The sequence below is a fragment of the Bombina bombina genome, chromosome 5 (assembly GCF_027579735.1).
Source record: "Bombina bombina isolate aBomBom1 chromosome 5, aBomBom1.pri, whole genome shotgun sequence".
Classification (NCBI taxonomy): domain Eukaryota; kingdom Metazoa; phylum Chordata; class Amphibia; order Anura; family Bombinatoridae; genus Bombina; species Bombina bombina.
The window spans coordinates 190,989,961-191,014,016 of NC_069503.1; the positions used below are offsets into that span (position 1 = coordinate 190,989,961).

The window sequence follows — 24,056 nt, forward strand, 5'->3', positions numbered from 1 at the left end:
TCCTAATCCTCCTCCTAAGAAGGAGAGGCACTTACACAATTTGTATGTAGTTTCGTGCTTTAAAGTTTTATGTACAGGCGACTAAAGACTTTCGCCAGTTGTTTGGCTTGCGAAACTGCTGGACAGCAGCCTCCTGAGAGGATTAGGGCTCATTCCACTAGGGCTGTTGCTTCCTCATGGGCAAAATGAAGCTTATGTGGAAACGATTTGCAAGGCTGCAACTTGGTCTTCTCTTCACACTTTTTCAAAATTTTACAAATTTGATACTTTTTGCCTTGGCTGAGGCGGCTTTTGGGAGAAAGGTTCTTCATGCAGTGGTGCTTTCTGTTTAGGTATCCTGTCTTGTCCCTCCCATATCATCCGTGTACTCTAGCTTGGGTATTGGATCCCATAAGTAATGAAGATGATCCATGGACTCATCGTGTCTTTTAAGAAGAAAAGAAAATGTATTCTTACTTGATAAATTTATTTCTTCTTAGACATGATGAGTCCACGGCCCGCCCTGTAATTTTTAGACAGGATGTTTTTTATTGTAAACTTCAGTCACCTCTGCACCTTGGCTTTTCCTTTCTCTTCCTAACTTCGGTCAAATGACTGGAGTGGGAGGGAAGGGAGGAGCTATTTAACAGCTCTGCTGTGGTGCCCTTTGCCTCTTCCTGCTGACCAGGAAGTGAATATCCCATAATTAATGAAGATGATCCGTGGACTCATCGTGTCGAAGAAGAAATAAATTTAACAGGTAAGCATAAATTTTCTTTTTCTTCTGACGGGAAGAGTCCACAGCTCCCTGCCCGTGCTTTATATGAGGCAAAGGTTTTCGGGTTTTGTTCTTCTGGCACCTTTTTTCACCCTGGTATTTCTCCTACTCTTCCTTGTTCCCTGGCAGAATGACTGGGGGATGAGGGAATTGGGGGAGGTATTTAAGCCTTTGTCTGGGGTGTCTTTGCCTCCACCTGGTGGCCAGGTTCTGAATTCCCAAAAGTAATGAATGCAGCTGTGGACTCTTCCCATCAGAAGAAAAGAAAATGATCAAGTAAGCATAATTTAAGGTTTTTTGTCTTAACGTAATCTGAGAATATTATATTTATCTAGTCTCTTGTGCTTTGTGTTACCATTCCAAGTAGTGTGTCAGAGCATTTGGCATAGATTTACCAGTTTGATTTGTTTGCCAGGGAACACCTGTCCAGATGATTTCAAATCAGCAAACCACACATGCAAGGAATAGTAACTTACGTGAGTTACCGATAGCACCATCTCACACTTTAGATGTGAACAAGAGGAGGCAACGCACTGCTGCTCAGATTAAACCAATAGCCACCACAACACCCCAGGCAAGACCGATAGCTGTTACCAATGCTCAGTCCATGAATCTCACCAGCCCAGTCAAAGAAGAAGTTAAACTTGAACAGGTAAATTGTTTTTAATGTTATATTACTATAACAAATATGTATATATTTTATTTTTTAATACATTTTACTGATTAATAAAATCTTCACTGCATTGCATATTAGTAGCTTGTTCGTCAAATAAAACCTCAAAGTATAAGGTTTAAGAATATTATTATAGGTATTATGGATGTATGTTCTTTGACCATTGGAGTAGGTAGAATATTCTCCCAGAAGTTTGAGATGGAAACCCTCACTTCTACATATGAACATATATCCTCAACTTTCTCCTTGATTCAGTTTAGTTTTTACCTGTTTGTGGTAAGGTAGACCTTACCTTAGAATTTTGCTACGACAATTGTATATATTTTTCTCTTGTAAGGTGTATCCAGTCCACGGGTTCATCCATTACTTGTGGGATATTCTCCTTCCCAACAGGAAGTTGCAAGAGGACACCCACAGCAAAGCTGTCTATATAGCTCCTCCCCTAACTGCCACCCCCAGTCATTCTCTTGCAACTCTCAACAAGAAAGGAAGTATCAAGAGATGTGTGGTGACAGTGTAGTTTTACCTTCAATCAAGAGTTTGTTATTTTTAAACGGTACCGGCGTTGTACTGTTTTTCTCTCAGGCAGAAATTAGAAGAAGAATTCTGCCTGGAGATTTTATGATCTTAGCGGTTTGTACTTAAAGAGACACTGTACCCAAAAAATGTCTTTCGTGATTCAGATAGAGCATGACATTTTAAGCAACTTTCTAATTTATTCCTATTATCAAATTTTCTTAATTCTCTTGGTATCTTTATTTGAAATGCAAGAATGTAGGTTTAGATGCCGGCCCATTTTTGGTGAACAACCTGGGTTGTCCTTGCTGATTGGTGGATAAATTCATCCACCAATAAAAAAGTGCTGTCCAGAGTACTGAAACCAAAAAAAGCTTAAATGCCTTCCTTTTCAAATAATGATAGCAAGAGAACAAAGAAAAATTGATAATAGGAGTAAATTAGAAAGTTGCTTAAAATTGTATGCTCTTTCTGAATTACAAAAGAAAAAATTTGGGTACAGTGTCCCTTTAAGGTCCATTGCTGTTCTCACACATAACTGATGAATATGGGAAAACATCAGTTGGGGGAACGGCCTGCAGATTACCTGCTTTGAGGTATGTTCAGTATTTTTATTTCTAGAGAGCGGAATAAGTTATATAAAATGCTGACAGAGCCTTGTGTATTTGAGGTAAGCCTGATGCAGTGATTTAACAGTGACTGGGATCATGCTTACATAAAAGGGTAATACTCATGTTAATATTCATATTGCTTAGTGACAAAACGTTTACATGATTTCATAAATAGGACGTTTTTTCTCTGAGGGAGATAAGTCTTTATTTGGGGCCTAGTTTCCACATGGCTAGTCAGATACTCCCAGGAGTATTTTCTTAAGGCCCCTCTGACATCCAGTACATGGTGGGAGGGGCCTATTTTAGCACTCTAACTGTGCAGTTTTAATACAGACTGAGACATCCAGCTTCCCTAGAAAAGTCCTCTGGCATCTGAGAACCATTTCAAAGGGGTTATTTCTGCACAAAATCGTATTTAAGGGCAGGTAGGAGCCTCAGCAAAGCTGTGGCATGGGGCCAAGAAACCTGCGGCTGCCTCTAAGACAGTATGAAGGAGTAGCCCCCGATCCGGGACCGGATCTAGTGGGGGGCAGACTCTCTCTCTCTTCGCCCAGGCTTGGGCAAGAGACGTCCAGGATCCCTGGGCATTAGAGATTGTTTCCCGGGGATATCTTCTGGACTTCAAAGCTTCATCTCCAAAGGGGAGATTTCATCTCTCACAATTATCTGTAAACCAGATAAAGAGAGAGGCATTCTTACGTTGTGTTCAAGACCTGCTGGTTATGGGAGTGATCCACCCAGTTCCAAGGGAGGAACTGGGGCAGTGCTTCTATTCAAATCTGTTTATAGTTCCCAAAAAAGAGGGAACTTTCAGACCAATCTTGGATCTCAAGATCCTAAACAAATTTCTCAGGGTCCCATCCTTCAAGATGGATACGATCCGAACCATCCTCCCTATGATCCAGGAGGGTCAATATATGACTACCGTGGACTTAAAGGATGCTTATCTCCACATTCCGATTCACAGAGATCATCATCCGTTCCTCAGGTTCGCCTTCTTAGACAGGCATTACCAGTTTGTGGCTCTTCCCTTCGGGTTAGCCACGGCACCAAGAATCTTTACGAAGGTTCTAGGGTCCCTACTGGCGTTTCTAAGGCCACGGGGCATAGTGGTGGCTCCTTACCTAGACGACATTCTGATACAGGCGTCGACTTTTTAAATCGCCAAGTCCCATACCGACATTGTTCTGGCTTTTCTGAGGTTTCCTAGGAACACTGATAGATTCAGTAGAAATGAAAATTTTTCTGACAGAGGTCAGGTTATCAAAGCTTCTAACTTCCTGCCGTGCTCTTCATTCCACTTCTCGGCCGTCAGTGGCTCAGTGTATGGAAGTAATCGGCCTAATGGTAGCGGCAATTGACATAGTTCCGTTTGCCTGCCTACATCTCAGACCACTGCAACTTTGCATGCTCAATCAGTGGAATGGGGATTACACAGATTTGTCCCCTCTGCTAAATCTGGATCAAGAGACCAGGGATTCTCTTCTCTGGTGGTTCTCTCTGGTCCATCTGTCCAGGGGAATGAGTTTCCGCAGGCCAGAGTGGACTATAGTCACGACAGATGCTAGCCTTCTGGGCTCGGGCGCAGTCTGGAACTCCCTGAAGGCTCAGGGTTTGTGGACTCAGGAGGAAGCCCTCCTTCCGATAAACATTCTGGAATTGAGAGCGATATTCAATGCTCTTCAGGCTTGGCCTCAACTAGCTGCGGTCAGGTTCATCAGATTTCAGTCGAACAATATCACGACTGTAGCCTATATCAACCATCAGGGGGGGACAAGAAGCCCCCTGGCAATGTTGGAGGTTTCAAAGATATATCTATGGGCAGAGGTTCACTCTTGCCATCTCTCCGCTATCCATATCCCAGGAGTAGAAAACTGGGAGGCGGACTTTTCATACGGGGGAGTGGGAGCTCCATCCGGAGGTATTTGCCCAGCTGATTCAACTATGGGGTGTCTCGTCAGAACGCCAAGCTTCCCTGTTACGGATCCAGGTCAAGGGATCCCCAGGCAGCTCTGATAGATGCTCTAGCAGTGCCCTGGTCCTTTAGCCAGGTTTATGTGTTCCCACCATTTCCTCTCCTCCCTCGTCTGCTTTCCAAGATCAAGCAGGAGAGAGCTTCGGTGATTTTGATAGCACCTGCGTGGCCACGAAGGACTTGGTATGCAGATCTGGTGGACATGTCATCCCTTGGACTCTGCCGCTGAGGCAGGACCTTCTACTCCAAGGTCCATTCAAACATCCAAATCTAATTTCTCTGCGGCTAACTGCTTGGAGATTGAACGCTTGATTTTATCAAAACGTGGTTTCTCTGAGTCGGTCATTGATACCTTAATTCAAGCTTGAAAGCCTGCCACCAGGAAAATCTATCATAAGATATGGTGTAAATATCTTCATTGGTGTGAATCCAAGGGTTACTCATGGAGTAAAGTCAGGATTCCTAGGATATTATCCTTTCTCCAAGAAGGATTGGAGAAGGGATTGTCAGCTAGTTCTTTAAAGGGACAGATTTCTGCTCTGTCTATTCTTCTGCACAAGCGTCTGGCAGATGTTCCAGACGTTCATGCGTTTTGTCAGGCTTTAGTTAGAATCAAGCCTGTGTTTAAACCTGTTGCTCCGCCATGGAGTTTAAATTTAGTTCTTAAAGTTCTTCAAGGGGTTCTGTTTAAACCTCGGCATTCCATAGATATCAAGCTTTTATCTTGGAAAGTTCTGTTTTTGGTAGCTATCTCTTCGGCTCAAAGAGTTTCAGAGTTATCTGCCTTACAGTGTTATTCCCCTTATCTGATATTCCATACAGATAAGGTAGTGTTGCGTACCAAAACTGGATTTCTTCCTAAGGTGATAACTAATAAGAATATCAATCAGGAGATTGTAGTTCCGTCACTGTGTCCTAATCCTTATTCAAAGAAGGAACGTCTATTACACAATCTTGACGTGGTTCGTGCTTTAAAGTTTTATTTACAAGCTACTAAGGATTTTCGTCAAACTCAAACATCTGCATTGTTTGTTGTCTACTCTGGACAGAGGAGTGTCCAAAAGGCTTCGGCATCTTCTCTTTCTTTTTGGCTGAGAAGTATAATCCGTTTAGCTTATGAGACTGCTGGCCAGCAGCCTCCTGAAAGAATTACAGCTCATTCCACTAGAGCGGTAGCTTCCACATGGGCTTTTAAAAATGAGGCCTCTGTTGAACAGATTTGTAAGGCGGCGACTTGGTCTGCGCTTCATACTTTTTCTAAATTCTACAAATTTGATACTTTTGTTTCCTCGGAGGCTATTTTTGGGAGAAAGGTCTTGCAGGCAGTGGTGCCTTCCGTTTAAGTTCCTGCCTTGTCCCTCCCTTCATCCGTGTCCTAAAGCTTTGGTATTGGTATCCCACAAGTAATGGATGAACCAGTGGACTGGATACACCTTACAAGAGAAAACAAAATTTATGCTTACCTGATAAATTTCTTTCTCTTGTGGTGTATCCAGTCCACGGCCCGCCCTGTCACTTTCAGGCAGGTGTTTTTTATTTTTAAACTACAGTCACCACTGCACCCTATAGTTTCTCCTTTTTCTTGCTTGTCTTCGGTCGAATGACTGGGGGTGGCAGTTAGGGGAGGAGCTATATAGACAGCTCTGCTGTGGGTGTCCTCTTGCAACTTCCTGTTGGGAAGGAGAATATCCCACAAGTAATGGATGAACCCGTGGACTGGATACACCACAAGAGAAAGAAATTTATCAGGTAAGCATAGATTTTGTTTTTTTACAGATAAATTAAGAATGTTTAACCTCTCTCATTACAGTGTGTAAACTTTTTTAAGTGTCCAGCCATCTCCTTTACATGACTACGAAACAGTAAAATGTCTCCCTTAAATGGACATAAAACAGTATGAACTAATTTCAGTTTTAAATATATAATGCAGCCAAAGCTTAGCTACAAAATTGTTTCCAGTTTTAACCGTCATTAATTCAGGCAAAGTTATGTTTGTAACAAGCTCCCGTCTGGACATTTCCATCTATCAAGGCCATACTGTAGCTTCTGCAAAATGTGCACATGCATGGTAGGGGGCAGAGTCACATGGCACCTGACTAAAGCAGTGCACAGTATAATGCTGAAGCATTCACAAAGCATGTGACATTATCCCCATGGAAACGAGCAAGCCTCTTGGCAACAAACAATAGCAGTACCTGCTGTCCCTCCTCAACCCCCCTTGCTTGCATAAGTAATTATCCTCACATGCACACTTTGTTATATGATAGCACAAGTTTTGGACTAGGACACTAATAAGTGGGGGGGGGGGGGGACAGCCTACACTTGGCAACACTAAAAACTTGGCAACACTTAAAATAATTAGAAGCTTTTTTTTTTCCTTTCACACACTGTTTTACCTCAGTTGACCCTTTAATAATATGCACAAAACTCAAGATGTTTTATGGCACTTTAAATGCTTTATCCTTAGCAACGGTGCAAGGTACACAGCAACACATTCAAGTTAATATTGGCCTTCCTGATTTTTACAACAGTCAATATTCCAGCTATTGTACTAAGTAAATATGTATGTACACTTTTTTTTCAGCAGTTTTATGATTTTAACCTGCTATTGCTTTGTATCATGACTGCTATGACCTGCAGTAATGAACTGGATGTTGAAGTTTACATTACTGCAATTATGTACTTTTAGTGTTTTGGGCTTTTAAAGAGACATGAAACACAAAAAAATGTCTTTTGTAATTCAGACAGAGCATACCATTTTAAAAAGTTTCCAATATACACTTTTGGGTAGCACAAGTGTGCAAAGGGTTAACAATTTTATTTACCCTTTTCTGAGATACAATCCTTTCCTGTTTCTTTGTTGCTGTAACCTAATAAAGGGTAATGAAATCCCAAAATGTTCTTTCATTCAGAGTATACCATTTTAAACAACTTAGAAATTTACTTCTATTATCTACATTCCTGCATTCTCTTGGTATCCTTGGTTAAAAATGATACCTAGGTAGGCTCAGCAGCTTGGAGCTAGCTGCTGATTGGTGGCTGAATCTTGCCATTGGTTTACTGATGTGTTCTGCTAGCTCCTGGGGTCTTGCATTGCTGCTCCTTCAAGAAAGGATATCCAGATAATTAAGCAAAATTGATAATAGAAGTAAATTAGAAAGTTGTGTAAAATGGTATTCTCTATCTGAAGAAATTGTTTTGGGTGTTATGTCCCTTTATGGGTGTAAGGAAGGCTGATAGGAACAGGTGGTAATGCATTCTGAACAGCAGAGCTTAGTTTCAAATTAGTGGTACAAATTTTATTTATGTGCTAGGATATTTGCTGTGTTTGCCTTTTTTTCTTTCTTTTTTTTTTTTTTACAGCTTTAAACTCTTATTTTACAGTACCGTATTATTTTTACTGTTTTCCTCAATTTTACATTGTACCTTTACTTTCCTTCGGTGTTATCTATGTCAGACATCCTCAAACTTGGCCTATTTCTTCTATAAAGGTAAGATGAGTCCACGGATTCATCCTTTACTTGTGGGATATTATCCTCCTGCTAACAGGAAGTGGCTAAGAGCACCACAGCAGAGCTGTCTATATAGCTCCTCCCTTAGCTCCACCCCCCAGTCATTCTCTTTGCCTACTCTAAGTACTAGGAAGGGTAAAGTGAAAGAGATGATAAAATATTAGTTTTTTAATTTCTTCAAGCAAGAGTTTATTTTAAATGGTACCGGTGTGTACTATTTACTCTCAGGCAGCAGATGGATGAAGACTGCTGCCTGGAGGATGATGATCTTAGCATTTGTAACTAAGATCCAGTGCTGTTCCCACAGAGGCTGAGGAGTAAAGGAAACTTCAGTATGAGGAACGTTTTCATGCTATGCAGCAGTGAGGTATGTTCAGTCATATTTTTCTGGAGAGACTGTGTATTTCAGAAAGGCTGACATTATACCCAGGAGGGTAAGGGTAAGCAGTAATCCTAGAGCTAATAAGAAGGGTATTACTAAGCTTGCATAAGGGGCCAATTACAAATATGGTTGACACGGAGTTGTAAATGTTTGTGGGCAAACGTTTTTATGATCTGGGAGTGCTTTAACGTTTTGTGGGCAATAACGTTTTGGGCAACTTTATTGAGGGCACTCATGGCTTAATTTCTGGGTCTCAGAACCCACATGGCTAGTTATAACCGCTCTGGTGCGGTTCTTTGAGGCTGTAGAGACATAGAGTGAGATGAGCGGGGCCTATTTTCGCGCCTCAGATGCGCAGTTAGTTTCTCGCAGCAAGCTCTAACTCCTGAGGGCCCTGGTTGATATTTTTGGCCAAATTGAAGCTTTAACCCCACATTTACTATCCCCAAGGGCAGTTAGGGCCACAGCAGGGCTGTGGCAAGGTGCTAAGGGTGTTTTTTCCAGATGTGGGCCTATTTTCAATCCAGTTTGCACATTAAAGGGTTAAATGTTAAAATAACTTGTGGGGCAATCTTAACTACATATATTGTCTGCTTAAAAAAATTTGAGAAATTTGGTGCATGTTTAGGCTGTTTTGCAGAACGTGTATGCTTTTTCTCTTGTAAGATGTATCGAGTCCATGGATTCATCCTTGTGGGATATTCTCCTCCCCTACAGGAAGTGGCAGAGAGAGCACCCACCGCAGAGCTGCCTATATATCTCCCCCCTTAGCTCCACTCCCCAGTCATTCTCTCTGCCTGCTTAACTGCTAGGAAGGGCAAGAGGAATGTGGTGACAAAAAATGTTAGGTTTTTATTTTCTCAAGCAAAAGTTTATTTTAAATGGTACCGGTGTGTACTATTTACTCTCTGGCAGAAAAGGGATGAAGTTTTCTGCAAGGAGGATGATGATCTTAACATTTTGTAACTAAGATCCACTGCTGTTCTCACAGGGCTGAAGAGTGCAGGAAAACTTCAGTTGGGGGAACAGTTTGCAGGCTAAACTGCATTAAGGTATGTTCAGTCTATTTTTTTTCTAGACAGACTGTTATTTCTAGAAAGGCTGGCAATATTCCCATGAGGGAAGGGTAAGCTGTATTCAGACACTTGGATAAGAATTTCAACTTGCATGAAGGGCTCATTAGTTACTGGTGACACTGTTTGGTAAAAACGTTTTTGTTTATTCAGTAAATGATGCAATTATAAAGTTTTTTTTGAAGGGACTAAAGGGGTCATTATGGCTTGTTTTAGGGTTTTTTAACCCACATGATCAATTTAGAGACACTCTAGTGTTTTTCTGTTAGGCCTCAAAACTCGAGTGAGGTGGGAGGGGCCTATTTTCGCGCCTCAGTTGCGCATTTTCTTTTCCTCTGAGACTTCTAACTGTTTCTCCAGAGGTTCCTGCCGTTTTTGAGGGCTGTAAAAGAAGTTTCTTTCATGTAATTAGCAAGAGTCCATGAGCTAGTGACGTATGGGATATACATTCCTACCAGGAGGGGCAAAGTTTCCCAAACCTTAAAATGCCTATAAATACACCCCTCACCACACCCACAATTCAGTTTTACAAACTTTGCCTCCGATGGAGGTGGTGAAGTAAGTTTGTGCTAGATTCTACGTTGATATGCGCTCCGCAGCAAGTTGGAGCCCGGTTTTCCTCTCAGCGTGCAGTGAATGTCAGAGGGATGTGAGGAGAGTATTGCCTATTTGAATGCAGTGATCTCCTTCTACGGGGTCTATTTCATAGGTTCTCTGTTATCGGTCGTAGAGATTCATCTCTTACCTCCCTTTTCAGATCGACGATATACTCTTATATATACCATTACCTCTGCTGATTCTCGTTTCAGTACTGGTTTGGCTTTCTACAAACATGTAGATGAGTGTCCTGGGGTAAGTAAATCTTATTTTTTGTGACACTCTAAGCTATGGTTGGGCACTTTGTTTATAAAGTTCTAAATATATGTATTCAAACATTTATTTGCCTTGACTCAGAATGTTCAACTTTCCTTATTTTTCAGACAGTCAGTTTCATATTTGGGATAATGCATTTGAATTAATCATTTTTTCTTACCTTCAAAAATTTGACTCTTTTTTTCCCTGTGGGCTGTTAGGCTCGCGGGGGCTGAAAATGCTTCATTTTATTGCGTCATTCTTGGCGCGGACTTTTTTGGCGCAAAAATTCTTTTCCGTTTCCGGCGTCATACGTGTCGCCGGAAGTTGCGTCATTTTTTGACGTTATTTTGCGCCAAAAATGTCGGCGTTCCGGATGTGGCGTCATTTTTGGCGCCAAATAATGTGGGCGTCTTATTTGGCGCTAAAAAATAAGGGCGTCGCTTTTGTCTCCACATTATTTAAGTCTTATTTTTTCATTGCTTCTGGTTGCTAGAAGCTTGTTCTTTGGCATTTTTTTCCATTCCTGAAACTGTCATTTAAGGAATTTGATCAATTTTGCTTTATATGTTGTTTTTTCTCTTACATATTGCAAGATGTCTCACGTTGCATCTGAGTCAGAAGATACTACAGGAAAATCGCGGTCTAGTGCTGGAGCTACCAAGCTAAGTGTATCTGCTATAATTTTTGGTATCTGTTTCTCCAGCTGTTGTTTGTATTGCATGTCATGACAAACATATTAATGCAGATAAAATTTCCTTTAGTACTGTTACATTACCTGTTGCTGTTCCGTCAACATCTAATTTTCAGAGTGTTCCTGATAAACATAAGAGATTTTTTTTTTTAAATCCATTAAGAAGGCTATGTCTGTTATTTCTCCTTCTAGTTTACATAAAAGTCTTTTAAAACTTCTCTTTTTTCAGATGAATTTTTAAATGAACATCATCATTCTGATACTGATAATGGTTCTTCTGGTTCAGAGGTTTCTGTCTCAGAGGTTGATGCTGATAAATCTTTGTATTTGTTCAAGATGGAATTTATTCGTTCTTTATTTAAAGAAGTATTAATTGCATTAGAAATAGAGGATTCTGGTCCTCTTGATACTAAATCTAAACGTTTAAAAAAGGTTTTTAAATCTCCTGTAGTTATTCCAGAAGTGTTTAATCTCCCTGATGCTATTTCTGAAGTAATTTCCAGGGAATGGAATAATTTGGGTAATTCTTTTACTCCTAAACGTTTAAGCAATTATATCCTGTGCCATCTGACAGATTAGAGTTTTTTGGGACAAAATCCCTAAGGTTATGGGGTTGTCTCTACTCCTGCTATATGTGCTACTATTCCTACGGCAGATAGTACTTAATTTAAGGATCCTTTAGATAGGAAAATTGAATCCTTTCTAAGAAAAGCTTACTTATGTTCAGGTAATCTTCTTAGACCTGCTATATTTTTAGCGGATGTTGCTGCAGCTTCAACTTTTTGGTTAGAAGCTTTAGCGCAACAAGTAACAGATCATAATTTTATAGCATTATTATTATTCTATAACATGCTAATAATTTTATTGGTGATACCATCTTTTGATATCATTAGAGTTGATGTCAGGTATATGTCTCTAGCTATTTTAGCTAGAAAAGCTTTATGGATTAAACTTGGAATGCTGATATGTCTTCTAAGTCAACTTTGCTTTCCCTTTCTTTCCAGGGTAATAAATTATTATCTCAACTGTTTCTGGAAGGAAGGGAACTTTTTTACCAAAGGATAAAAAATCTAAGGTAAATTTAGGTCTAATAATCATTTTCGTTCCTTTCCTCACAATAAGGAACAAAAGCCTGATCCTTCATCCTCAGGAGCGGTATCAGTTTGGAAACTATTTCCAGTTTGGAATATATCCAAGCCTTATAGAAAACCTATAGCCAGCTCCTAAGTACCCATGAAGGTGCGGACCTTATTCCAGCTCAGCTGGTATGGGGCAGATTAAGTTTTCTTCAAAGAAATTTGGATCAATTCCGTTCTCAATTTCTGGTTTCAGAACATTGTTTCAGAAAGGTACAGAATTGGCTTCAGTTAAGGCCTCCTGCTAAGAGATTTTTTTTTTTTTTTTTTTTTTTTTTTTTTTTTTTTCTTTCCCGTGTCCCAGTTAACACAGCAAAGGCTCAGCATTTCTGAAATGTGTTTCAGATCTAGAGTTGGCTGGAGTAATTATGCCAGTTCCAGTTCTGGAACAGGGGCTGGGGTTTTATTTTATCTCTTCATTGTACCAAAGAAGGTCAATTCCTTCAGACCAGTTCCGGATCTATCAATATTGAATCGTTATGTAAGGATACCAACATTCAAGATGGTTACTGTAGGACTATCCTGCCTTTTGTTTAGCAGGGGCATTATATGTCTACAATAGATTTACAGGATGTGTATCTGCATATTCCGATTCATCCAGATCACTTTTAGTGTCTGAGATTCTCTTTTTAGACAAGCATTACCAGTTTTGTGGCTCTACCGTTTGGCCTAGCCTCAGTTCCAAGAATTTTTTTCAAAGGTTCTCGGTGCCCTTCTTTCTGTAATCAGAGAACAGGGTTTTGGTATTTCCTTATTGGACGATATCTGGGTACTTGCTCAGTCTTCTCATTTTCGAAGAATCTCATACAAATCGACTTGTGTTGTTTCTTCAAGTTCATGGTTGGAGGATCAATTTACCAATCAGTTCATTGATTCCTCAGACAAGGGTAACCTTTTTAGGTTTCTAGATAGATTCAGTGTCTATGACTCTGTCCTTGTCAGACAAGAGAAGTTTAACATTGATATCAGCTTGTCAAAACCTTCAGTCACAATCATTCCCTTTGGTAGCCTTATGCATGGAAATTTTAGGTCTTAGGACTGCCGCATCAGATGCGATCTCCTTTGCTCGTTTTCACATGCGACCTCTTCAGCTCTGTATGCTGAACCAATGGTGCAGGGATTACTCAAAGATATCTCAATTAATATATTTAAACCGATTATACGACACTCTCTGACATGGTGGACAGATCACCATTGTTTAGTTCAGGGGGCTTCTTTGTTCTTCCGACCTGGACTATAATCTCAACAGATGCAAGTCTTACAGGTTGGGGAGCTGTGTGGGGGTATCTGACGGCACAAGGGGTTTGGGAATCTCAGGAGGTGAGATTTCCGATCAATATTTTGGAACTCCGTGCAATTTTCAGAGCTCTTCAGTCTTGGCCTCTTCTGAAGAGAGAGTTGTTCATTTGTTTTCAGATAGACAATGTCACAACTGTGGCATACATCAATCATCAAGGAGGGACTCACAGTCCTCTGGCTATGAAAGAAGTATCTCGAATTTTGGTTTGGGCGGAATCCAGCTCCTGTCTAATCTCTGCGGTTCATATCCCAGGTATGGACAATTGGAAAGCGGATTATCTCAGTCGCCAAACGTTGCACCTGGGCGAATGGTCTTCACCCAGAGGTATTTCCTCAGATTGTTCAAATGTGGGAACTCCCAGAAATAGATCTGATGGCTTCTCATCTAAACAAGAAACTTCCCTGGTATCTGTCCGGATCCCGGGATCCTCGGGCGGAGGCAGTGGATGCATTATCTCTTCCTTACAAGTGTCATCCTGCCTATATCTTTCCGCCTCTAGTTCTTGTTCCAAGGGTATTCTCCAATATTCTAAAGGAATGCTCGTTTGTCCTGCTGGTAGCTCCAGCATGGCCTCACAGGTTTTGGTATGCGGATCTTGTCCGGATGGCCTCTTGCCAGCTGTGGACTCTTCCGTTAAGACCAGTCTTTCTGTCTCAAGGTTCTTTTTTCCATCAGGATCTCAAAACCTTAATTTTAAGGTGTGGAGTTTGAACGCTTGATTCTTGGTCAAAGAGGTTTCTCTGACTCTGTGATTGATACTATGTCACAGGCTCGTAAATCTGTATCTAGAGAGATATATTATAGAGTCTGGAAGACTTGTATTTCTTCAGGATGGTTTAGATAAAGGTTTGTCCGCAAGTTTCTTGAAAGACAAATCTCTGCTCTTTCTGTTCTTTTTCACAGTAGGATTGCTAATCTTCCTGATATTCATTGTTTTGTACAACCTTTGGTTCGTATAAAACTTGTCATTAAGTCAATTTCTCCTCCTTGGAGTTTGAATTTGGTTCTGGGGGCTCTTCAAGCTCCTCCTTTTGAACCCATGCATTCTTTGGTCGTTATATTACTTTCTTGGAAAGTTTTGTTTCTTTTGGCCATCTCTTCTGCCAGAAGAGTCTCTGAATTATCTACTCTTTTTTTGTGAGTCTCCTTTTCTGATTTTGCATCAGGATAAGGCGGTGCTGCGAACTTCTTTTGAATTTTTTACCTAAGGTTGTGAATTCTAACAACATTAGTAGAGAAATTGTGGTTCCTTCATTATGTCCTAATCCTATGAATTCTAAGGAGAAATCATTGCATTCTTTGGATGCTGTTAGAGCTTTGTAATATTATGTTGAAGCTACTAAGTCTTTCCGAAAGACTTCTAGTCTATTTGTCATCTTTTCCGGTTCTAGAAAAGACCAGAAAGCTTCTGCCATTTCTTTGGCATCTTGGTTGAAATCTTTATTTCATCATGCCTATGTTGAGTCGGTTAACACTCCGCCTCAAAGGATTACAGCTCATTCTACTAGGTCAGTTTCTACTTCCTGGGCGTTTAAGAATGAAGCTTCGGTTGATCAGATTTGCAAAACAGCAACTTGGTCCTCTTTGCATACTTTTCTCCAACATAGGTGTGTCCGGTCCACGGCGTCATCCTTACTTGTGGGATATTCTCTTCCCCAACAGGAAATGGCAAAGAGCCCAGCAAAGCTGGTCACATGATCCCTCCTAGGCTCCGCCTACCCCAGTCATTCTCTTTGCCGTTGTACAGGCAACATCTCCACGGAGATGGCTTAGAGTTTTTTAGTGTTTAACTGTAGTTTTTCATTATTCAATCAAGAGTTTGTTATTTTCAAATAGTGCTGGTACGTACTATTTACTCAGAAACAGAAAAGAGATGAAGAATTCTGTTTGTATGAGGAAAATGATTTTAGCAACCGTAACTAAAATCCATGGCTGTTCCACACAGGACTGTTGAGAGCAATTAACTTCAGTTGGGGGAACAGTTTGCAGTCCTTTGCTGCTTGAGGTATGACACATTCTAACAAGACGATGTAATGCTGGAAGCTGTCATTTTCCCTATGGGATCCGGTAAGCCATGTTTATTACGATTGTAAATAAGGGCTTCACAAGGGCTTATTTAAACTGTAGACCTTTTTTGGGCTAAATCGATTGATATTAACACTTATTTAGCCTTGAGGAATCATTTATTCTGGGTATTTTGATATAATAATATCGGCAGGCACTGTTTTAGACACCTTATTCTTTAGGGGCTTTCCCAAAGCATAGGCAGAGTCTCATTTTCGCGCCGGTGTTGCGCACTTGTTTTTGAGAGGCATGGCATGCAGTCGCATGTGAGAGGAGCTCTGATACTTATAAAAGACTTCTGAAGGCGTCATTTGGTATCGTATTCCCCTTTGGGTTTGGTTGGGTCTCAGCAAAGCAGATACCAGGGACTGTAAAGGGGTTAAAGCTTAAAACGGCTCCGGTTCCGTTATTTTAAGGGTTAAAGCTTCCAAAATTGGTGTGCAATATTTTCAAGGCTTTAAGACACTGTGGTGAAAGTTTGGTGAATTTTGAACAATTCCTTCATGTTTTTTCGCAATTGCAGTAATAAAGTGTGTTCAGTTTAAAATTTAAAGTGACAGTAACGGTTTTATTTCAAAACGTTTTTTGTACTTTCTTATCAAGTTTATGCCTGTTTAACATGTCTGAACTACCAGATAGACTGTGTTCTGAATGTGGGGAAGCCAGAATTCCTATTCATTTAAATAAATGTGATTTATGTGATAATGACAATGATGCCCAAGATGATTCCTCAAGTGAGGGGAGTAAGCATGGTACTGCATCATTCCCTCCTTCGTCTACACGAGTCTTGCCCACTCAGGAGGCCCCTAGTACATCTAGCGCGCCAATACTCCTTACTATGCAACAATTAACGGCTGTAATGGATAATTCTGTCAAAAACATTTTAGCCAAAATGAACCCTTGTCAGCGTAAGCGTGGATGCTCTGTTTTAGTTACTGAAGAGCATGACGACGCTGATATTAATATCTCTGAAGGGCCCCTAACCCAATCTGAGGGGGCCAGGGAGGTTTTGTCTGAGGGAGAAATTACTGATTTAGGGAACATTTCTCAGCAGGCTGAATCTGATGTGATTACTTTTAAATTTAAATTGGAACATCTCCGCATTTTGCTTAAGGAGGTATTATCCACTCTGGATGATTGTGAAAATTTGGTCATCCCAGAGAAACTATGTAAAATGGACAAGTTCCTAGAGGTGCCGGGGCTCCCAGAAGCTTTTCCTATACCCAAGCGGGTGGCGGACATTGTTAATAAAGAATGGGAAAGGCCCGGTATTCCTTTCGTCCCTCCCCCCATATTTAAAAAATTGTTTCCTATGGTCGACCCCAGAAAGGACTTATGGCAGTCAGTCCCCAAGGTCGAGGGAGCGGTTTCTACTTTAAACAAACGCACCACTATTCCCATAGAGGATAGTTGTGCTTTCAAAGATCCTATGGATAAAAAATTAGAAGGTTTGCTTAAAAAGATGTTTGTTCAGCAGGGTTACCTTCTACAACCCATTTCATGCATTGTCCCTGTCACTACAGCCGCATATTTCTGGTTTGATGAACTGATTAAGGTGCTCGATAGTGACTCTCCTCCTTATGAGGAGATTATGGACAGAGTCAATGCTCTCAAATTGGCTAATTCTTTCACTCTAGACGCCTCTTTGCAATTGGCTAAGTTAGCGGCTAAGAATTCTGGGTTTGCTATTGTGGCGCGCAGAGCGCTTTGGTTGAAATCTTGGTCGGCTGATGCGTCTTCCAAGAACAAGCTACTAAACATTCCTTTCAAGGGGAAAACGCTGTTTGGTCCTGACTTGAAAGAGATTATCTCTGATATCACTGGGGGTAAGGGCCATGCCCTTCCTCAGGATCGGCCTTTCAAGGCAAAAAATAGACCTAATTTTCGTCCCTTTCGTAAAAACGGACCAGCCCAAGGTGCTACGTCCTCTAAGCAAGAGGGTAATACTTCTCAGGCCAAGCCAGCTTGGAGACCAATGCAAGGCTGGAACAAGGGAAAGCAGGCCAAGAAACCTGCCACTGCTACCAAGACAGCATGAAATATTGGCCCCCGATCCGGGACCGGATCTGGTGGGGGGCAGACTCTCTCTCTTTGCTCAGGCTTGGGCAAGAGATGTTCTGGATCCTTGGGCGCTAGAAATAGTCTCCCAGGGTTATCTTCTGGAATTCAAGGGACTTCCCCCAAGGGGGAGGTTCCACAGGTCTCAGTTGTCTTCAGACCACATAAAAAGACAGGCGTTCTTACATTGTGTAGAAGACCTGTTAAAAATGGGAGTGATTCATCCTGTTCCATTGAGAGAACAAGGGATGGGGTTCTACTCCAATCTGTTCATAGTTCCCAAAAAAGAGGGAACGTTCAGACCAATCCTAGATCTCAAGATCTTAAACAAATTTCTCAAGGTCCCATCGTTCAAGATGGAAACCATTCGAACTATCCTTCCTTCCATCCAGGAAGGTCAATTCATGTCCACGGTGGATTTAAAGGATGCGTATCTACATATTCCTATCCACAAGGAACATCATCGGTTCCTAAGGTTTGCATTCCTAGACAAACATTACCAGTTCGTGGCGCTTCCTTTCGGATTAGCCACTGCTCCAAGGATTTTCACAAAGGTACTAGGGTCCCTTCTAGCGGTGCTAAGACCAAGGGGCATTGCAGTAGTACCTTACCTGGACGACATTCTGATTCAAGCGTCGTCCCTCCCTCGAGCAAAGGCTCACACGGACATCGTCCTGGCCTTTCTCAGATCTCACGGCTGGAAAGTGAACGTGGAAAAGAGTTCTCTATCCCCGTCAACAAGGGTTCCCTTCTTGGGAACAATTATAGACTCCTCAGAAAGGAGGATTTTTCTAACAGAGGCCAGAAAGACAAAACTTCTGGACTCTTGTCGAATTCTTCATTCCGTTCCTCTTCCTTCCGTAGCTCAGTGCATGGAAGTGATCGGGTTGATGGTAGCGGCAATGGACATAGTTCCTTTTGCGCGCATTCATCTAAGACCATTACAACTGTGCATGCTCAGTCAGTGGAATGGGGACTATACAGACTTATCTCCAAAGATACAAGTAAATCAGAGGACCAGAGACTCACTCCGTTGGTGGCTGTCCCTGGACAACCTGTCACGAGGGATGACATTCCGCAGACCAGAGTGGGTCATTGTCACGACCGACGCCAGTCTGATGGGCTGGGGCGCGGTCTGGGGATCCCTGAAAGCTCAGGGTCTTTGGTCTCGGGAAGAATCTCTTCTACCGATAAATATTCTGGAACTGAGAGCGATATTCAATGCTCTCAAGGCTTGGCCTCAGCTAGCGAGGACCAAGTTTATACGGTTTCAATCAGACAACATGACGACTGTTGCGTACATCAACCATCAGGGGGGAACAAGGAGTTCCCTAGCGATGGAAGAAGTGACCAAGATCATTCTATGGGCGGAGTCTCACTCCTGCCACCTGTCTGCTATCCACATCCCGGGAGTGGAAAATTGGGAAGCGGATTTTCTGAGTCGTCAGACATTGCATCCGGGGGAGTGGGAACTCCATCCGGAAATCTTTGCCCAAGTCACTCAACTATGGGGCATTCCAGACATGGATCTGATGGCCTCTCGTCAGAACTTCAAAGTTCCTTGCTACGGGTCCAGATCCAGGGATCCCAAGGCGGCTCTAGTGGATGCACTAGTAGCACCTTGGACCTTCAAACTAGCTTATGTGTTCCCGCCGTTCCCTCTCATCCCCAGGCTGGTAGCCAGGATCAATCAGGAGAGGGCGTCGGTGATCTTGATAGCTCCTGCGTGGCCACGCAGGACTTGGTATGCAGATCTGGTGAATATGTCATCGGCTCCACCTTGGAAGCTACCTTTGAGACGAGACCTTCTTGTTCAGGGTCCGTTCGAACATCCGAATCTGGTTTCACTCCAGCTGACTGCTTGGAGATTGAACGCTTGATTTTATCGAAGCGAGGTTTCTCAGATTCTGTTATCGATACTCTTGTTCAGGCCAGAAAGCCTGTAACTAGAAAGATTTACCACAAAATTTGGAAAAAATATATCTGTTGGTGTGAATCTAAAGGATTCCCTTGGGACAAGGTTAAGATTCCTAGGATTCTATCCTTCCTTCAAGAAGGATTGGAAAAAGGATTATCGGCAAGTTCCCTGAAGGGACAGATTTCTGCCTTGTCGGTGTTACTTCACAAAAAACTGGCAGCTGTGCCAGATGTTCAAGCCTTTGTTCAGGCTCTGGTTAGAATCAAGCCTGTTTACAAACCTTTGACTCCTCCTTGGAGTCTCAATTTAGTTCTTTCAGTTCTTCAGGGGGTTCCGTTTGAACCCTTACATTCCGTTGATATTAAGTTATTATCTTGGAAAGTTTTGTTTTTAGTTGCAATTTCTTCTGCTAGAAGAGTTTCAGAATTATCTGCTCTGCAGTGTTCTCCTTATCTGGTGTTCCATGCAGATAAGGTGGTTTTACGTACTAAACCTGGTTTTCTTCCAAAAGTTGTTTCTAACAAAAACATTAACCAGGAGATTATCGTACCTTCTCTGTGTCCGAAACCAGTTTCAAAGAAGGAACGCTTGTTACACAATTTGGATGTTGTTCGCGCTCTAAAATTCTATTTAGATGCTACAAAGGATTTTAGACAAACATCTTCCTTGTTTGTTGTTTATTCAGGTAAAAGGAGAGGTCAAAAAGCAACTTCTACCTCTCTCTCTTTTTGGATTAAAAGCATCATCAGATTGGCTTACGAGACTGCCGGACGGCAGCCTCCCGAAAGAATCACAGCTCATTCCACTAGGGCTGTGGCTTCCACATGGGCCTTCAAGAACGAGGCTTCTGTTGATCAGATATGTAGGGCAGCGACTTGGTCTTCACTGCACACTTTTACCAAATTTTACAAGTTTGATACTTTTGCTTCTTCTGAGGCTATTTTTGGGAGAAAGGTTTTGCAAGCCGTGGTGCCTTCCATTTAGGTGACCTGATTTGCTCCCTCCCTTCATCCGTGTCCTAAAGCTTTGGTATTGGTTCCCACAAGTAAGGATGACGCCGTGGACCGGACACACCTATGTTGGAGAAAACAGAATTTATGTTTACCTGATAACTTTCTTTCTCCACCGGTGTGTCCGGCCCACGGCCCGCCCTGGTTTTTTAATCAGGTCTGATAATTTATTTTCTTTAACTACAGTCACCACGGTACCATATGGTTTCTCCTATGCTATTATTCCTCCTTAACGTCGGTCGAATGACTGGGGTAGGCGGAGCCTAGGAGGGATCATGTGACCAGCTTTGCTGGGCTCTTTGCCATTTCCTGTTGGGGAAGAGAATATCCCACAAGTAAGGATGACGCCGTGGACCGGACACACCGTTGGAGAAAGAAATTTATCAGGTAAACATAAATTCTGTTTTTCATTCAATTCTACCATTTTGATGTGTTTTCTTCTTCTGAAGCAGTTTTTGGTAGAAACGTACTTCAGGCAGTGGTTTCAGTTTGAATCTTCTGCTTATGTTTTTTCATTAAAATTTTATTCTGGGTGTGGATTATTTTCAGCAGGAATTGGCTGTCTTTATTTTATCCCTCCCTCTCTAGTGACTCTTGTGTGGAAAGATCCACATCTTGGGTAATCATTATCCCATACGTCACTAGCTCATGGACTCTTGCTAATTACATGAAAGAAAACATAATTTAGGTAAGAACTTACCTGATAAATTCATTTCTTTCATATTAGCAAGAGTCCATGAGGCCCGCCCTTTTTTGTGGTGGTTTTGATTTTTTTGTATAAAGCACAATTATTCCAATTCCTTATTTTATATGCTTTCGCACTTTTTTCTTATCACCCCACTTCTTGGCTATTCGTTAAACTGAATTGTGGGTGTGGTGAGGGGTGTATTTATAGGCATTTTAAGGTTTGGGAAACTTTGCCCCTCCTGGTAGGAATGTATATCCCATACGTCACTAGCTCATGGACTCTTGCTAATATGAAAGAAATGAATTTATCAGGTAAGTTCTTACATAAATTGTTTTTTTTTCCCCCACAAATTGTTCTGAAGGGCAGGGAGGCGCCACAGCAGAGCTGTGGCAAGGTGCTGAAAGTCTTTTTTTTTTACCGGTTTTAATGTTTTTTCAATCCGGTTTTGCCATTAAGGGGTTAATTGTTTATTTGCATAGCTGTGCAAAGTTACTAAGTCTATATGATACTACTGTAAAAATTTCGTTATGTTTACTTCTTTTTTACATTGTTTTGCATAATTTGTGCAGCTTTTTTTCTCTTAAAGGCACAGTACAGTTTTATTTCTAAGTGTTATTTACTTTGATTACAGTGTTTTCCAAGCTTGATTGTTACATTCAAACAAAATAAATTTGTAATGCTCACCTACCAGTAAAAGAATGACTAAAAGTGCAACCTAGATAGCAATATGATATATAAACAGTAAAAAGAAAGTGGAATTCACAAAATATGTGAAATCCAAAAGTCTAGGATACTAGCACCTAATAGGCAATAATTAAATAGAATAATGACAATTTAGTGTGATAAGTGCAAAATATACTTTATATAGATTCATGTAAATGCATATATAAACAAGAATTCAAAGAAATTAAAAAAAAAAATTCATTCATACACACACTCACACACAGCATGGGGTACCACTGTAAAGTCCAGTCCGCTGCAAATAAAGTATGCAAAAAAGCACAGTTAGGCAGATAGATGTTCAAGCATAGATGTTGCAGAAAAGCAGCAAGCAAAACTGGAAAGCTGGTCCCAAGCGATGCAGAATCAGGCAGTTATATGGTGCAAGATTTATAATCATATGCAAGAAAAAAACACAGTCGCTCAGTAAGCAAAGAAAGATTTTTCAAAGGCTTATAGTAAATATTCCAATGATGTTCCACCAGGTGCCCTCAATGATGATAATTCAAAGCAGGTTATTGCAATAGTTCCGTAAAACAAGTGCCACAGTTATTGCGGACCATCAGCATACTACCGCATCCGGCGGTGCCTTAGATATAACAAAGGAGAGTGATACTTATCCGCTCAAGGAGTTCATCAAGTGGACACTCTTTCCAAAGGACAAAGAGGGAGACAAACAGGTGGAAGCGGGGACATGCCCAGACGGAGTGAGGTAGCGACCGACCAACGCGTCCCTGTGCGCGTTTTGCTCCGCTCTTGTGGTCGCTCTGAGCTTCTTCCGGGTCTGACGTCACGATGCTGAACAGGCTTTTTTTATTGGGTAAAAACGAACACCTGATTTTAGGCGATATCATGATGCACAGAATATCCGGGTGTATCTTGATACAGGCTGTCGTCATATTGGTTTAGTTCAAGCCATAATAGCCCAATACTATACAATTTAAAGCTGAAGCAAATGAGGTCAAAACATTTTTTACTAAAAACTTTAAACTTTTTTACATTAAACACACATACCATCATTCATACCAAAAAATTGGATTTTAATTTCGCTCAATAAAATTAACAGGAACAGTTTCATTTTCAATAATTATATTATTGCAAATGTTGCATTTATATAAATATTGCAAACAAATTAAATCAATAATTCGACATACAGACCGTCAGTATCCAAAAACAGCAAGGTTTGATGCATAGTTTTAGATCATCATCATAGAAGGAAAGTGTCAGTTCAAAAAGGAGGCGAACTCCATTTTTTCGTTTAACCCATTAGGGGATAGTGTATTTAAATAATACATCCATCGGGTTTCATTTTGCAAAAGAATTGTCAATGTTACCACCTCTCTTGCTAGCCTTTACAGATTCAATGCCAACAAATTTTAAACAATCCGTTTTTGATTGGTGGTATTGTGCAAAATGCCTAGCAATGGGACTATCAATGTTAAAGTCTTTGATAACATCACGGTGTTCGGTGATACGAGAGCAAAACTCTCTGTATGTTTTTCCCACATAAAAAAGAGGGCATGAACAAGACAGGAGGTATATAACCCCTACAGTTGAACAGTTAATAAAAGATTTTATATGATAAACTTTATTAGTATTGCTTGCAAACGTTTTTGTTCTTCTAACAAACTCACAGCATACACAGTGGTTACACAGGGTACATCCTACAATTTTTTGTGAATGCTCCTCCAGCCAATTAGTTTGTTTAACCTGATTAAATTCACTACTGACCAAACAATCTTTAAGATTATTGGCCCTTCGTGCCGTCATAAGGGGATAATCCCCAACATATTCATGTAAGACAGGATCAAGTGAAAGGAGGTGCCAGTTTTTTTGTAAGATATTTTTAACTTTGTCCCAATGGGAATTAAATTTAGATCTCTCCTATTAATATTCTTCTCTCTATAAAGGGCTCTTTTCACACATTGTTTTGAATATCCCCTATCATAGAATCTCTTCGCCATCTCCTTGGCCTGTCTATTGAAAGTGTTTTCATCAGTACATATTCTACGGAGTCTCAAAAGTTACCCATAGGGAATACTTTTCTTTAGATTTTCAGGATGATGGCTAGATCCTAAAAGAAGGCTATTGGAGGCTGTAGGTTTTCGGTAAACTTC

The 24,056-nt window shown here is 41.1% G+C and overlaps 1 protein-coding gene across 8 annotated transcripts in view; it reads left to right on the top strand.

The window, feature by feature from the left end:
- Positions 1-24,056, top strand: part of RBM33 (RNA binding motif protein 33) — a 559,965-nt gene that overhangs the window by 299,916 nt on the left and 235,993 nt on the right. For all 8 annotated transcript variants that reach the window (XR_008402508.1, XR_008402509.1, XM_053713813.1 and 5 more), the window contains one exon: positions 1,173-1,409. Coding sequence is in view for 6 of the 8 variants with exons in the window: in XM_053713813.1 (XP_053569788.1) it covers positions 1,173-1,409 (237 nt within the window). In the remaining 2 variants the exon portion in view is untranslated. The remainder of the gene's footprint in view (positions 1-1,172; positions 1,410-24,056) is intronic.